The sequence below is a fragment of the Callorhinus ursinus genome, unplaced genomic scaffold, assembly GCF_003265705.2.
Source record: "Callorhinus ursinus isolate GAN/ISIS: 27379988/994484 unplaced genomic scaffold, GSC_fseal_2.0 scaffold31, whole genome shotgun sequence".
NCBI lineage: Eukaryota > Metazoa > Chordata > Mammalia > Carnivora > Otariidae > Callorhinus > Callorhinus ursinus.
The window spans coordinates 16,135,008-16,153,015 of record NW_027397093.1 but is presented as its reverse complement, the minus strand read 5'-3'; the positions used below and the strand labels follow the sequence as shown (position 1 = coordinate 16,153,015).

The 18,008-nt window shown below is 37.3% G+C and overlaps 1 protein-coding gene across 3 annotated transcripts in view; it reads left to right on the top strand.

Moving 5' to 3' along the window:
• TET1 (tet methylcytosine dioxygenase 1) overlaps positions 1–18,008 on the top strand; it is a 128,704-nt gene that overhangs the window by 89,612 nt on the left and 21,084 nt on the right. For all 3 annotated transcript variants that reach the window (XM_073878899.1, XM_073878901.1, XM_073878900.1), the window contains 3 exons: positions 10,628–10,839; positions 16,566–16,716; positions 17,052–17,138. In XM_073878899.1, coding sequence (XP_073735000.1) covers positions 10,628–10,839; positions 16,566–16,716; positions 17,052–17,138 — 450 coding nt within the window. The remainder of the gene's footprint in view (positions 1–10,627; positions 10,840–16,565; positions 16,717–17,051; positions 17,139–18,008) is intronic.

Genomic DNA, 18,008 nt, shown 5'->3' with positions numbered 1-18,008 from the left:
TTCCCTCTCATTTAAGAAAAGAAAAAACTTTGTCTGGAACACCTAATATTCTCTGTTTTTTTGGAAGTAGGGAGATTAGACAGCTGTTTAAATACTTTGTTTTTCTGTTGCCGATATAAATATACTATGACTAGAATCTAAATTTGCCTGCCCTAGTAGAACCTCTCTTGGTCTTTTAGTTTCTTCCTTCTAGGCCCTAAAGATATGAAAACACTGTAACCTTACATTTGCTTCTTTAGAAATCGTAACAGTAATTTTGTTTTTCAGGACAGTCTTCTCTACTAGTTTTTTTTATTTTCTTTTTTAAGGTTTTATTTATTTATTTGAGAGAGAGAGGGAGCACAAGCAGGGTGCGGGGCAGTGGGAGAAGCAGGCTCCCCACCAAGCAAGGAGCCTGATCCAGGACTCGATCCCAGGACCCTGGGATTATGACCTGAGCCGATGTCAGACACTCAACTGACTGAGCCACCCAGGGGCCTCTCTCTCCACCAATTTTATATGCATAGTAATGAGTTGTCCTAAACCTCCCTAGACCAGAGGTTATTTAGAATATCCTAGGTTATTGCTCTTTTTTTTTCTAAAGATTTCATTTATTTATTTGACAGAGAGAGACACAGCGAGAGAGGGAACACAAGCAGGGGGAGTGACATAGGGAGAAGCAGGCTTCCCGCAGAGCAGGAAACCCGATGCGGGGCTTAATCCCAGGACTCTGGGATCATGACCTGAGCCAAAGGCAGACGTTTAATGACTGAGCCACCCAGGTGCTCCAAGGTTATTGCTCTTGATTCTAACCTACCTTAAGAGCTTCCCATGGATTATTTCGATAGGTTGTCCCATCTGGACCAGGTTCTCAGACAGTAAGTTTATTATGTACTTTTCAGAGCTATTCCTAACAGGCTGTTGAGGCAGAATAATTTATAACCTGGGATAAGGGAATTCTGTCATAGATTTGCTAGGAAATCTTTTCCTAATTATCATCAGACTGATGTATCTTCTTTCTCTACCGTTTCTCTGAAAGTGCTATCCCAATGATCAACCAATTCCTTAACTGCCAAAGAAAATTCTAGGTCCTCATAGCCTTTCTTCAGCAGCTCAAGCTATTGGTTACACTTCACTCTTCTGAGAAGTTCATGTGTTGTCTTCTGTAACACAGCTTTTCCCCATCATTCCTCAACTCTTCAATCAGCCTGTCTATAATATGTCTTCTTGGGGGAGCTTATTGATGACCCTGCCTTAAGCAGTCACCAGCATGCTAATTACTGTGAAATCCTACCACTGGTCTGCATGAGAATAGCATATAGAGGGAGCAGGGAGGAGACCAAGTGTAATGTTTGGAGGCGAGGGTCCAGGAAGGGCTTTGGAGAGATATTGACCCTTGAGCTACATCTTATATACACTGCATGCATCATCTTAATGTCAGAGATCCCAGAAATAGAACCAACTATGTATAATAATTTAATAATGGAGGCTTTATAAATCACAGAAGCCATCTGGTATCAATAGAGTTAGCAGAATTCTTCCTTAAATAACATTCTTGCCTCGTGGAGCTTGCTTTCAAAATCTTAGCATTGCCTTTGTACTGTCTTCTCTCTAGTGGCAAACACTTAGAGTCTTTTAAGAAGAGTCTCCTCCATGAAGCCTTCCCACTCCAAACAGAAAGACTTAGCCCTACTTTGCACACTTATTCATACAGACCCCTTACAAATGTCTTCTATTACCCCCTAACAATATTACAATAGAAAAATACATTGCTAGTATTATCCCCATTAGTTGAAATGATACTGTACGTTCAATTTTGCATTTGAATTGTTTCACTTATGGTCGTATTTAATTGGCTTCCCAGGTGATTTCAATTCGTAGCATATCATAATTAGACAAAATGACATCTTGCTAACCTGACAGTATTTTGGACTTACTACTAATTGTTTTCTCTAAATTAATATATTTTTTAGTTTACATTAATTTCCTTCAGATGTTATCTAAAACTTAATAAACACTGAATATTCATTGTCCCACAGATTGACTTAAATTCAAAATAGATCTTTTATTTTGCCAAAAATGTGTCCATTGCTCATCAGTATGTAAAAACTTACTCTTTGCCCTTCTTCCTTGGTTTTTGACAGTCGCCTGTTTTTTAAAACACTGGAGTTGGTACTTCCATCCAGAGATCTACCTGTGGCTTATCTCTTGACCTATGACCCCACACATCCAGTAGCTCTGTTTTGAAACTTGTCTTCCATTTCTATGGGTCATGAACACTTGAATCCCAAGCTTGTATTGATAATAAAATATACAATATGAAACTTTGGCCAGCACCATAGAAATATTTTTAAACTTATAATTTTGAAATAATTTCAGACATTCAAAAATTGCAGGAATAGTGCAGAATTTCTATATACTCTTTCCTGACATTTCCCAAATGTAGCTTTTTACCAAATTAACTTTTCTTTATTTTTCATACTCCCTCCTTCTCTCTCCTTTGCTCCTCCCCCTTCTCTTTTTTCTTAACAAATAGTAATTTGTAAACACGACACCCTTTACCCCTAAATGCTTTGTTGTGTTTTTCAGAAAGCCAGGACGTTGCAGGGCACCTAGCTGGCTCAGTCAGGGGAGCATGAGACTCCTGATCTCAGGGTCATGAGTTGAAACCCCACATTGGGCGTAGAAATTACTTCTAAAAAAAAATAAAAATTTGGGGCGCCTGGGTGGCTCAGTCGTTAAGCGACTGCCTTCGGCTCAGGTCATGATCCCAGGGTCATGGGATCGAGCCCCGCATCAGGCTCCCTGCTCCGTGGGAAGCCTGCTTCTCCCTCTCCCACTCCCCCTGCTTGTGTTCCCTCTCTCACTGTGTCTCTCTCTGTCAAATAAATAAATAAAATCTTTAAAAGAAAACAGTCTTAAAAAAAAAACAACAAAACAGGACATTGCCCTATAACCACAAAACAATTATGAAACTCTTAACAAAGCTACAGGACAATTATCGATGCTGTTATGATATCATTGTCTATCTAATCTTTAGGTCTTATTAACTAATAATTTCCTTTATGGAAAAAGAAAACAAATTTTGTCTCATGTCTTAAATTCAATCCAGGATCGCTTGTTTACATTTAGTTGTTATATACCACATTTTTTTAACTAAAACTTTACAATGAAATGCCTAAGTGACTTAAAGACTTACTCAGTAAACAGCCTTTTGATGGTCAATTATGTTTTCTTTTTCCCTTTATTTTAATTATTGAGGTATAATTAACATAAAATGAAATGTACACATGGGGGGCACTTGGGTGGCTCAGTCGGTTGAGCATCGGACTCTTGGTTTAGGCTCAGGTCATGAACTCAGAATTGTGGGATCATGCCCCCTTTCATCTTTTCAGGCTAAGTGGGGAATCAGCTTGGGATTCTGTCTCTTCCTCTCCCTCTCCCACTCCATGCACACATGTGCATACACACACACAGACACACTCTGTCTTGCTCTCTCTCAAATAAATAAATCTTAAAAAATAAATAAATAAATAAACACATAGGGAGCACCTGGGTGGCTCAGTTAAGTGTATGCCTTCAGCTCAGGACATGATCCCAGGGTCCTGGGATCGAGTCCTGTGTCAGGCTCCTTGCTTGGCGGGGAGCCTGCTTCTCCTGCTGCCCCTCACCCCACTTGTGCTCTATCTCTCTGTCAAATAAATGGATAAAATCTTTTAAAAAAAAGGTCAGAAAACTAAGAATAGGAGAAAATATTTGCTAGTCAGATGTCTAATAAAGAGCTTGTAGGGGCTTCTGGCTGGCTCATTCAGTGGAGCATGTGACTCTTGATTTCGCAGGTGTGAGTTCGAGCCCCATGTTGGGTGTAGAGATTACTTGAAAGTTAAATATATATATTTATATATAAATATATCCTATATATAGGATGCCTGGGTGTCTCGGCTGGTTAAAAGTCTGCCTTCGGCTTGGGCCATGATCCCAGGGTCTGGGGATCCAGCCCCACATCGGGCTCCTTGCTCAGCAGGGAGTCTGCTTCTCCCTTTGCCTGCCGCTCCTCCTGCTTGTGCATGCGTGCGCTCTCTCTGACAAATAAAATCTTTTTAAAAAAATCTTAATAAAAAAAAAAGACCTTGTATAAAGACTTAAAACTGGAGCACCTGGGTGGCTCATTCCGTTAAGTGTCTGCCTTAAGCTTATGAAAATAGGCTCAACATTGTTACTCATCAGGAAATGAAAATCAAACTCAAAATGAGATGCCTCTTTATACTACAATGGTCATAACTAACAGACAGAAAATAACAAGGGTTGAGGAGGATGTAGAGAAATGGGAACCTTTTGTACATTCCTAATGTGATTATCAAATAGTCATTCCACTTTGGAAAACTGTCTGATGGTTCCTTAAAAGGATAAATATAGTTAACTATATAACCAAGCAGTTCCACTCCTCAGTGTATACCCAAGATAAACGAAAACATATGTCTACAGAAAAACTTGTTATATGAATGTTCTTAGCAGCATCAATCATAATTGCAAATGTGCAAACAATCTAAATGGCAATCAACCAATTAATGGATAAATATAAATGGCATATCCATGCAATGGAATGTTAATTGGCAGTAAAAAGGAATGAAGTACTGATAAGTACTACAAATTTGAATGAACATACGTGAAGTGAAAGAAGCCAGACACAAAAGTCCACCAGTTAGAGGATTCTAACTAATAGTAAAATCCATAGAGATAGAAAATTGTTGAGGGCCAAGAAAAGAGGGAAATGTGGCATGATTGCTAAGGATGGGGGTGGGGATGAAAATGTTCTAAAATTATATAGTGGGGGGCGCCTGGGTGGCTCAGTTGGTTAAGCGGCTGCCTTCGGCTAGGGTCATGATCCCAGGGTCCTGGAATCGAGCCCCACATTGGGCTCCCTGCTCAGCGGAGAACCTGCTTCTCCCTCTCCCTCTGCCTGCCACTCTGCCTACTTGTGCTATCTATCTGTCAAATAAATAAATAAACTCTTAAAAAAAATAAATAAATAAATAAATAAAATTATATAGTGGTAGTGGTTGGCCAACTCTGAGTATACTAAGAGGCATTGAATTCCATACTTTATTTACTGATTTATTTTTTATTTCTTTCTTTACCTTGAGAGACTGAGCACACCAGGAGGGTGGTGGGGAAAGGAGGAGGGAGAGTGAATCCTAAGCAGGCTCCACACCCGGTGCGGAGCCCAACGGGGAGCCCAAAGTGAGCTCAATCTCAGGAACCTGAGGTCATGACCTAAGCCAAAATCAAGAGTCGGATGCTTAACCAGCTGAGCCACCCAGGCACTCATGAATTTCATACTTTAAAAGGATGGACTTTATGATATTTAAATTATATTTTAGTTGTGCTGATATCAAAAGATAAGTGGAATATATTTATGAATGCTATTTTTTTAAAAAGATTTTATTTATTTATTTGACAGAGAGAGACACAGTGAGAGAGGGAACACAAGCAGGGGGAGTGGGAAAGGGAGAAGCAGGCGTCCTGCAGAGCAGGGAGCCCTATTCGGGGCTCGATCGCAGGACCCTGGGATCATGACCTGAGCCGAAGGCAGATGCTTAACAACTGAGCCACCCAAGCGCCCCTTATGAATGCTATTTAAAACATTTTTCATTCCAACATATTCAATTTGTTGTATGTTTTTAATTAACACAATTAGCAAAAAAAATCTGTGTGATATAACAATTTCATAATATATAATGGAAATTATACAAATAGATATTTTTAAATAACAGAAAAGTAGTCACAGACATTACTCACAGAAGTTTGTATGCACCATTTACCATGTAAAGTGACTGTCATGTGGCCACAAATTCAAGAGCTTACAAATTAATACACCCTCCAGTTATGAAATAATGGATTCTCGAGAAAAGTTTTAAAATTTTGGGACACTTGTATCACTTAACGTCTTTTTTTTTAAATGAGAATTTTCATCTTATCAATAGTGTAACTTAAACTTTTTGGAAATTTTCATAAAATGCAACCACATTAGGTTTTTGTGGTTTTTAACCATCCACTCAACAAATATTTGAGGAGCTGAGTTCTGTGCTCAGGAGCCATGTGTGCAGTTTTAAAGAAAAAGACGTAAAACAGTGGCTAATACTTATTAGATCCTAGCTCTGTGGTGCTACTATAGAAAGGTTAAGAAACTTGCTACATCCTGAGATAGTAAATTGACTAAGCGGTTTCAGGCTTTTTTTTTTAATTAGGGTAAGATACACTTTTTAAAATTAATTATAGCATACATACAGAAGGCTGTAGAAATCCTAAAGTCACAGTTTTTCTGAAGTGAGCACCACTGTGTGAGCAGCATCTAATAGTACTAGCAGTTCAGAAGCCCTCTTGCCCCCCCTTCCTGCTACCCCGGAAGAGTAGCCACTCTCGTGTCTTCTAACATTATGGATTAATCTTGCCTGATTTGAACTTTATATAAATACAGTCTTAATGTAATTATTCTTTTGTCTTGTCTTTTATCCAGCATTAGAATTGTAAGATTAATTTATGTTGTCTGTGGTTGAATATCATTCTCATTGTGTTCAGTAGTGTTCTGTTATCATAAATAGTTAAAATTTACTGATTTATTCTTCCGGTGATTCACATTGGAGTTGTTTCCAGTTTGAGATAATTATGAATATTGGTGTTGTCTTTGGGAAATAGAAGAATGCGTTTTTGTGTGATTATATACCTAGAAGTGAAATTGCTGGATTATGGGGGCAGGAGATGTGCATAGCTTTGGTTGATAGGAAACCATAGCTTTCCAAAGTGCTTATCTTATATTACATTCCCATGAGTAACGTACAAGTGTTCCAGTTGCTCCACATTCTTATCAGTGCTCCCCATTTTCTTTGTCATTTTAGACATTCTACTGGGTGTGTAGTGTAGTGCCTCTTTTTTTTAAGACCTCTTTCCTCTTTTTTTAATATTAAGTGTACAGTTCATTAGTGTTACATATATGTTCACATTGTTGTGAAGCAGAACCCCAGAACGTCATCTTTCAAATCTGAAACCTTATATCTGTTAAATAACTCCATTTTCCCATAATCACAGCCACTGGTAACCACCATTCCGCTTTTATGTTTTACGAATTTGACTATGTTAGAGTAGTCATATAACTAGAATCATACAGATTTGCTTTTTTTGTTACTGGCTTACTTCACTAAACATTATCTCCTTAAGGTTGACCCATGTTGTAGGATGTAACAGGATTTACTTCCTTTTTTTTCTTTAATTTTATTTTTTTTAAAGATTTCATTTATTTATTTGAGAGAGAGAGAGAATGAGAGATAGAGAGCACGAGAGGGAAGAGGGTCAGAGGGAGAAGGAGACTCCCTGCTGAGCAGGGAGCCTGATGAGGGACTCGATCCCGGGACTCCAGGATCATGACCTGAGCCGAAGGCAGTCGCTTAACCAACTGAGCCACCCAGGCGCCCCTCCTTTTTAAGTCTGAATAATACTCTGTTATACATATATGCCACATTTTGTTTATCCAGTGCTGCTATGAACATGCATACGCAAATAATTGTTTTAGGCCTTGCTTTCAACTCTTTTGGATGTATACTCAGAAGTGGAATTGTTGGATCACATGGCAGTTATATTTTTAATTTTTTGAAGAACCTCCAGACTGTTTTCTATAGCAGTTGCACCAACATATGTGGTGCTTTAAAATTTTTTTACTTTGCTACATGACTAGTAATGTGGAGCATATTTTCATATGTTCATCATCTGTTTGATATTCTCTTGTGTTGAGCCTATTCGATTTTTTGGCCAATTTTCTTTTGTGTTTTTATTACTCACTTGGAGAAATTTCTTTATATATTTTGGGTAAAAATATTTTGTCAATTATATATATGCCAATATTTCTCCCACTGTATTATTTGCCTTTATAGCTTCTTAATCTATTGCTACTTAATGATTTTGATGAACGGAAGTTCTTGATCATAATGTAATCCAGGGTTTTTTAATATTTTATTTTTAAGTAATCTCTTCAACTAACTTGAGGCTCGAACTTCCTACCCGAGATCAAGAGTCACATGCTCTACCAATCACCCCTATAATCCAACTTCTTAACTCTTTATAATTATTAAGTTTGGTAATTTATTCTAAAATTGTTTTACCTGCTTCAAGGTCATGAAGATGTTTTCTTCCAAAAATTTACTGTTTTAACTTTCGTATTTAGATCAACAATATACTCAAGCTCATATTTTTCCCATATGGATATTACATAGTACCATTTATTGAAAAGACTACTTTTTATTGCAGTGTCAACTTTGTCAGAAGTCTGATGGCCATATACATACACATCTCCTGCGCTTTTTTTTTTTAAAGATTTTATTTATTTATTTATTTGAGAGAGAGAGAAACAGCACGAGAGGGAAGAGGGTTAGAGGGAGAAGCAGGCTTCCCGCTGAGCTGGGAGGCCAGTGCGGGACTCGATCCCAGGACTCTGGGATCATGACCTGAGCCGAAGGCAGTTGCTTAACCAACTGAGCCACCCAGGCGCCCTCTCCTGCACTCTTCATTCTGTTGAACTGTTTATGTGTCTTTGCACCAATAGTTAACTATAATTACTATAGCTTTAAAATAGATATTGATAATCTCATAAATCACTTTGTCTTTGTTCATTTTCTTGGCTTTTCATCTTCCTTTCATTTCCATATAAGCTTTGGCACAAGTTTGTCAACTTCTACCCAAAACAAAATAAGCTCTGATAGGATTTTGATTGCACTTGCGTGAAATGTAGAAATCCATTTGGGGAAAATTGACAACATTATAATAGTGTCTATTCCATGAACATGGTACTTCTCTCCATTTATTTAAGTCATCTTTAATTTCTTTTAATGTTTTTATAGTTTTCATAGGTCTTACACAGGTTTAATACTTGTCTTCCTCCATTTAGACTGCTATGAGAAAATACCAGACTGAGTGGCTTCTATACAACAGAAATTTATTTCTCACAATTCTGGAGTTTGGAAGTCTCAGATCAGGGTGCCAGCATGGTTGGGTGAGGGCCCTCTTCTCTTTGTGTGTTTTCACATGTTTAAAGGCATTAGGGAGTTCTATGGTGTCTTATTTGATATGAACACTAATCTCACTGATGAGAGCTTCCCCCTTATGACTTAATTATCTCCCAAAGGCCCTACCTCCTAATACCATCACAATTGGGATTCAGGATTTAATATATCTATTTTGGGTGGTCACAAATATCCATACCAAGGCAATACCTAAGGTGCTTATTGAACCTAGATCTGAATTTAGAGACTCATTATGGTTAATTTTCTGGTGTTCACTAAAGGATATTTGGAAAAAATCTGGGAAAAGCACAGATACCTAATAAATAGCATTTTAGCATTTCCCATACAAAAACTGGATCAATGTAACTTTGTTCTTTGATAACTTGAAAAGTATCTGGAAAATTTTTGTTTGATACAATGTATATCATTTTTGAGCTTATTTGAAAGCAAATGTATTCTTATTTGGCTGTAAAAGGACATATAAATATAGAAAAAAATTTTAATATAAATAATTGTGTTTAGGGGGAAGGTCCTAAAGCCAACTCTACTCAAGGGATGCCTTGGTAGCAATGATTGTTAACCATCTGGAGTGACAGAAGAAAGTGATATTGGGTAACTAACATCTTAAGAAGTTTCATCTCAAGTTTATGTAATATTATTATAGCAACAAAAATGGAATCTTAATTATGCTGTTGGTTGCTCCGTTTTGGTCACAGGGGTGGGCACCTTTATCATTTACTGATTATGTACTGATTAATGTGGTCAGTGTCTTTGCTCTGTAAATTTGTGATATATGGAGGGAGTTTTAACCAGAATTGGTTGGTTTTATGTCTTGTGAACATTTTTATGTAATTCTTTTTGTAAGCACTGGGACCACTGGGCAATATTTTAAACACGTTTGAGGCCTGTTTAGCACCCCAGGGGTATGATGCGGTGTAAGATAAATCAATCACTATTCAAAATTAATTGTTATATTTTGCATTCACCATGTCAACTGAACCACCTTAATCTTATGATAATATGGGTATGATAAATCCTTGTGGTAGCATGGGGAAAAAAATCACAGAAATTGCAGCAACATTACTTTGTATATTAATTATTCTGTATAATAAAACCATTCACCCAAGGAAAAGATCCCTAACTTTGTGCAAATGCTAAATTTCAGTGCTGAAGTTCATTTTTGATATTGGGAATCCTTGGTTATTTGCATGTAGCTAGATTTGTCCCGATGTGTCATTTGTGGAAGAACAGAACAGTTAGGCTCTTTCCAGGAGATCCTGTGTTGTCTATTTTGCAATACTGTATCAACAGTGAAATAAAACAAACTGCTTTGGTCTACTTTTACAAATAACAACCACATACCACAGACTTCTGTTCTGCCTTGTTGTTTGTTTAGTCAAGTAACCTGGGATACCCTGAGGAGTTGTGTGGACGCAGCTAGTCAGAAAACTGAATGTCCTAGAGGCTTCAACCCTTTGAGAAATAGTCATGTTTAAAAAGACCTAAAATGCAAGGACACAGAGCTTTAAAGACGATATCCATTGCACTCAACTGTAGGTGTCTTCTGTTCCATAAACAAATGCATTATGCTTTTCCAGGTTTTAAGAAGAGGCAGCGATGAAGAGAAAGTTCTTTGTTTGGTTCGGCAACGGACAGGCCATCACTGCCCAACAGCTGTGATGGTGGTGCTTATCATGGTATGGGACGGCATTCCTCTCCCCATGGCTGACAGATTGTACACGGAGCTTACTGAAAACCTAAAGTCATACAATGGTCATCCCACAGACCGAAGATGCACGCTCAATGAAAAGTAATCAAATCTGTTTTGTACTGCTTTCCCATTCACATCTCTATCATGTAATATTAAATAGTTCATTAACTACCGGTTATGCATATTATAGAATTTTAGGTATTCTGAAACTAAAGAATGAACCTTTTTTTTTTCCCAAAAAAAGAGACTTCGTTTCATAGCGAGTTGAGACCATTGTAGGGTTGGTTTGTTTGTTTGTAATATCTACACCCAGCATTGGGCTCAAGCTCACCACCCCCAGATCAAACCCTGAGAAAAAGAGTCGCATGCTCTCCTCTGACTGAACCAACCAGTTGCCCTAAGAGAGTATTCTTTTTCTGCTTCCCTCTTTGATGCCTGATCCTACTCACCCATAGAGTCTGGAGGAGAGGGATTTTTTCCAGAAAGGAAAAGCTCCTCCATAGAGAATTGTACTATATTCTCAGCAATGTAAGAGAGTACCTCTTTTCCTACCGTTTTGCCAGGAATATGATGTCAAACTTGAGGTTTTGCCCTTTTAGTAGGTGGTAAATGGCATTTTTCATGTTATGAATGAGTTTTTTCATATGGTCAAGAGTCATTTGCCTTTTTGGGTGGGGGTAGTTATTGCTCAACTATGTGTTAATTATTTTAGCCCTTGTTTCTTTCTTTTTTTTTTTTAATGTGGTGTACGTTGATTTTTTTTTTTTTTAGGATTTTATTTATTTGACAGAGAGAGACATAGCAAGAGAGGGAACACAAGTAGGGGGAGTGAGAAAGGGAGAAGCAGGCTCCCAGCTGAGCAAGGAGCCCAATGCAGGGCTCGATCCCAGGACCCTGGATCATGACCTGAGCCGAAGGCAGATGTTCAGTGACTGAGCCACCCAGGCGCCCCTCAGCTCTTGTTTCTAAAGGATTGCTTCTTTTATGTATTGGGTGCTTAACACTTTGTTATATAATGTCTAAACCATTTTGCCAGTTTGATACTTGTCTTTTTACTTCTGCTATGTTATCTTTTGCGTTTTCCTTTTTTTTTTTAATTTCCTAAGTAATCTCCACACCCATGGGGCTCGAACTTACAACCCCAAGATCAAGAGGCACATTATCCAGCAACTGAGCTGGCCAGGTGCCCCATCCCCTTTCCATTTTAATATAATTAACCGTATCTATTTTTTCTTTAGTGTCTGAATTTTAACTGGTATTTAAGAACATTTTTCTCTCAAGTTGTACAGTGATTCACCCATATTTTCTTTTAGTTCTTGTTGAAATTGTAAATTTTTAAAATGTGAATCTGTGATGTATTTAAAATTTATGCTACTTAATAGTGGGAGGAGGAGATCCATTTAAGAAAACACCAGTTGTAAGAGAGCATTTCTTTCCCCTTGATTTGAAATGCCACTTTAACTGTAAACAAAAATTACGTATGAGACAGAGTCCTCTCTTGTATTTGAAGTTCATATCATTGTCCTGGCTTTTCAGGTACTAGTGCCACATTTTTTTTTAATTATAGAGATTTTAGAATGTATTTTAGTATTTGGTAGGGATAGCTCACCTTACTCGCTCTTTTTCAAAGCTTTCTATTATTCTTTTCTGTTTTTGCTTCCGAATAAACTTTAAAATGAATTTGTCTAGTTTAAGATAGAGCCAATGACATTTTTAATGAGATTTCATTAAATTAAGTTACAATGATATTGAATCTTCCTATCCCATAACATGGTTTTTCTTTCCATTTGTTCAAGTTTACTTTTGTGTCTTCAGGATTCTTTTGTGTAGTTTTCCTCATATATGTCTCTCTTTTTTAAAAGACGTGTCATTATACTGTGGCGCCTGGCTGGCTCACAGCATGCAACTCTTGATCTCGGGTTTTCAGTTCGAGCCACGTGGTCAGTGTAGAGATTACTGAAAAAATAAAAATCTTTCAGGTGCCTGGGTGGCTCAGTAGGTTATGCGTCTGGACTCTTTCAGAGATCAAGCCCTGCATTGGGCTCCACACAGAACTTTGGGCCTGCTTGAGATTCTCTCCTTCTTCCTCTACCCCTTCCTCTGCTCGTTTCCTCTCTGTCTGTCTCTCTCTGTAAAATAAATAAATAGATAAGTAAATAAATAAAATCTTTGCAAGAAAAGTGAGTAAATAAAAATCTTTTTAAAAAAAAAAAATGTCGGGATGCCTGGGTGGCTCAGTTGGTTAAGTGTCTGCCTTCGGCTCCGGTCATGATCCCAGGGTCCTGGGATCGAGTCCCACATGGGGTTCCTTACTCAGCAGGGAGCCTGCTTCTCCTGTTCCTCTGCCCATCACTCCCTCTGCTTGTGCTCTCTCTCTCTCAAAAATAAATAAATAAAATTTTTTTAAAAAAGAAAAAAATGGGGCGCTTAGGTGGCTCAGTCGTTAAGCCTCTGCCTTCGGCTCAGGTCATGATCCCAGGGTCCTGGGATCGAGCCCCGCATCGGGCTCCCTGCTTGGCAGGAAGCCTGCTTCTCCCTCTCCCACTCCCCCTGCTTGTGTTCCCTCTCTCTCTGTGTCTCTGTCAAATAAATAAATACAATCCTTAAAAAAAAAAAGAAATGTCATTGTATAAAATATAAACAATATATATTGTCCCCTCTCTGATCCCCACACAAAATTAATTTGCATACCTTATCTTTACAATGCCAGTAATATACAAACTATTTTTAATGTCTGCTAATTCTTTTGTACGTAGATTCACAATAAACATAGTAACTCTTGTATGAAAGCACTGCTTTGAAGGATAGACATATATTGCCTCATTTAATCTTCCCAAGAATCCAATAACCTAAGTTTTATTCTATTTCACTCAGTGTAGATCTAGCATACCTTTTTAATTTTTAAGTAATCTCTATACCCACTGTGGGGTTCAGTCTCATGACCCCAAAATAAAGAGTCTCATGCTTTACTGACAGGGCCGGTCAGGCATGCCTTCAGCTTATCTTTTTTTTAAGATTCTTACCGGGGTGCCTGGCTTGCTCAGTTGGTAGAGTAAGTGTCTCTTAATCTCGGGGTTGTGAGTTAAAGCCCCATATTGGGTATGGAGCCTAGTTAAAAAATAAATAGAATAAATAAATAAATAAATAAATATTCTTATTCTCTATTATTACAGAATAGATGCAAGAATCCTTCAGTGAACTCTTATATACCTGTCACCTAGATTTCATCATCATTAAGTTTGTAACATTTGCATTTACATACAAAGTCACACATACACACACACATATTATTATTGATTAAAAATAATTTTTTTCATTCTGGATTGTCAGCTAGTTGCAGGCTTTATGCTTTTTCCTGTAAATAATACATAAGAGGGTATATTCTAAGCATGAGGACATTCATTTACATAAACCCAGCAAAATTATTAAAATCAGAAAATTTAACTTCGATAAAATGCTGTCATCTAATCTACAGTTCATATTCAGATATTGAATATTTTCCAAGATTGTACTTTATAGGGGCACCTGGGAGGCCCAGTCACTTAATCATCTGCCTTCGGCTCAGGTCATGACCCAGGGTCCTGGGAGCAAGTTCCACATCGAGCTCCCTGCTCCGCGGGGAATCTTCTCCTCTCTCTCTGCCGTCTGCCTGCTTGTTTCTGGTCTCTCTTGTCTCTCTCTCTCTCTCAAATAAATATATAAAATCTTGGGCGCCTGGGTGGCTCAGTTGGTTAAGCAACTGCCTTCGGCTCAGGTCGTGATCCCGGAGTCCTGGGATCAAGTCCCACATCAGACTCCCTGCTCAGCGGGGAGTCTGCTTCTCCCTCTGACCCTCTTCCCTCTCATGCTCTCTATCTCTCATTCTCTCTCTCTCTCAAATAAATAAATAAAATCTTAAAATATATATATATATAAAATCTTAAAATAATAATAATAATGTACTTTGTAGTAATTTTCCCCCACCCAGGACTTGATGGGTTAACTTGTTTTGCCTTTTTCATGTCTCCCTCTCTCCTCTTTTTGGTCTCTTGATTGTTTCTTATCTCATGCGTTGTCTTCCACGGCATTGATTTTTTTTTAAGATTTTTTTAATTTATTTGAGAGAGACAGAGAGATTGCACAAGCGTGGAGAGGGAACAGGGAGAGAATCTCAACTCCCCACTGAGTGCCAAGCCCATTGCAGGGTTCTGTCTCACAACACTGAGATACCGACTGATCAGAAATCAAGAGTCAGATGCTTAACCAACTGAGCCACCCAGGCGCCTGGGCATTGACATGCATTGACATTTTTGAAGGCCTAATTTTATAGACTGTTGCTCAGTTTGTGTTTAACTGATTGTTTCTTTTAATTAAAATCAAGTGAGGAATTACTGGTAGGACTACACCTTTTTTTTGTTTTTTAAAGATTATATTTATTTATTTGACAGAGAGAGACACAGCAAGAGAGGGAACACAAGCAGGGGGAGCAGGAGAGGGAGAAGCAGTCTTCCCGCAGAGCAGGGAGCCTGATGCGGGGCTCCATCCCAGGACCCTGGGATCATGACCTGAGCCGAAGGCAGACGCTTAACAACTGAGCCACCCAGGCGCCCCGGGAGTACACTTTGTCCATGATATCAGGACCTGTTTCAGTTCATTTGTCCTATTACCAGTGATGTTGACTATTTCAGATATTCTGCAAAAGCTCTTTTAGGTCTCACAGTCCTGTACTGTTTCTGTGTGTTTCATTGTTTAACTGTCAGATGTTAATTAAACTACATTTTTCTTTTCTTCACATGTATCATTTCAATGACATAAATGTACTATTTATTTTTCTTTTTGTAGTCAGTGTTATCTTAATATCAGGTATTTTCTTGACTTCACAATTAAAAAATACTACTAGTTTTGATCTCAAAATTTCTGTATACTTTTCATTTACTGATTTTCTAACTATGGGGTTTTTTGTTTGTTTTTAATCATTACATAAGTACCACATACATACTATTAGAAGTTTCCAAGTATTATGCAATTGGAAGCCACAGGAGTGTATGTTATTTCCTCGGGTTTCATATTTTTGTATGAATGTTTTAGTCATTGTCATTCTTACTATCAGGTCCATGTTAGGGTCTCAGAAATGCCCCCAATGTACTAAAATACCAAGTTACTGAATGAAACAAGCTTTAAGTTCAATTTTTCCTTTTGTATTCTTAATAAAGGCTTTTGTTAAAATTAACAAGGTGATTTCACATACAATATATAATCCAGTATCAATCCTCGGGATTAAATAACATCAGTTTATAGATGACGGAGTTAAAGTCCAAAGAGGTAATGAGATACTTTCCTTTTCATATCTGATAGGGGAACAGATCCAAGATTTAAAATGCAGACCCTTTGGGTCACCTGGGTGGCTCATTCAGTTAAGCTGCCGACTCTTCATTTCGGCTCAGATCATGATCTCTCAGGGTCTTGAGGTTGAGCCCTAGGTTAGGCTCTGTGCTGAGCATGGAGTGTATTTAAGATTCTCTCTCAACAAAATAAAGTAAAATGCAGACTTTATTTTTTCTTAGGCATATCCAAATCAAACAAGTTTATGGGTATTTCTGTATAGTTTATTGCTATTTATTTGGATTTACAATCTTGAACAAACATTTTAGTTAAAAACTTGCTTATATTCAAGGGCCATTAGCTTTGGGTTGATGCTACTTAAGATAAAATAAGTAATGAAATAAATACGTTAAAATCAATTCACTAGTCATCTATACTTCTAAAGTTACAGGAATCTGAAATGTTCTGTCTGAGGTATTGGCCTTGCTTTATCAGTTCATTCTCTTGCAATTATCACCTTACAGCCGTACCTGTACATGTCAAGGAATTGATCCAGAGACTTGTGGAGCTTCGTTCTCTTTTGGCTGTTCATGGAGTATGTATTTCAATGGCTGTAAATTTGGTAGAAGCCCAAGCCCTAGAAGATTTAGAATTGATCCAAGCTCTCCCTTACACGTAAGTGTCCCTTTTTACTTTTCAATTACACAATGGATTTATAAATACATTCCTTAAAATATTTTCTAAATAGTAAAACAATGAAATATTTTTAAAGTAGTGGAAAAAAAACTAAGAATATATATAAGTAAATAGTTTAAAATTCTCTATAAATTAGGTAAAGTCTTTAACTACCAACCCAAATTCCAACTGTCCCTGGTTCCCTCCTCCTCTCCCCTAACCCCAGAGACAATCATTGTTAAAAGAACCTAGAATTTTATACCCAGCCAAAGTAGGAAGAATAAATAAAGCCATTTGCCAACATTTCAAAGACTCAGAAAGTTTACTACCCACAGAACTACTATGAAAGAATTACTAAAGGACGTAATCCAGAAAGAAGATATATGAAACCGGAACCAATCTGTCCGGGACACGAGGCCATGGTGAGCAAAGAAATTAGTCAACCTTACTGTTAAGTTTAAATAAGTTGAGTACTTACATTTTTTTAATTAAAATAACAACCGATAAGTATAATTCCATACTCTTATCAACTCAAGGGTGGGTAGGCACTGGGGGAGGGGGGCACCTATAGGAACTAAGTGTGGTAATGTTTTATGCTTTGTTTGGAGTGGGGAGAATTTAGATACTAAGATCAGTGTTTTTCAAACTTTGAGCTGTGACCACAAATAAAAAACATTTTATATTACAAACTGCTATCCAATGGTATGTGCAAGTAAATAATTAAAATAAAACCGTCAGAAAATAATACTTCATCTTCTATGTAAGAGAAGATATTAAAATATTAAACAGTTAATATCCAATCTAGTTATTGCTGAGGATCACTATGATTCACTATAATATTTTTTATAAATTCTCATTTTCTTTTTTCAAAAGTTAGTTATTACCTACACTGAACTGATTTCTTGGCCCACGAATGAGTCATGACCCACAGCTTGGAAAACACTGCTCTAGATGTTGTCAGAAAAACATATATTTGGCAAGATTATTTTTAAGATTTTTTAGATGAATAGAAATAGAATTTTTACATTTTGAAATTGTTGTGGGGAAAAAATCTTTAAAAAGAAAACAATCAAAAGATTTTTAAAGATCATTAGAATATAAGATAAATAGGAAACACAAATAAAACAGGAATGAATCCAACTATATCTATAATACAATGAATATAACATCTTTCAAGAAACTCCAAATTAATAATCATCCTTTTACAGAGATAATCAGAATTATTTAGCATTTTCTTGAGTTGCCATCTACTGCAATTAAACAAGGAAATGATTCCAGAGAGAACTATCATT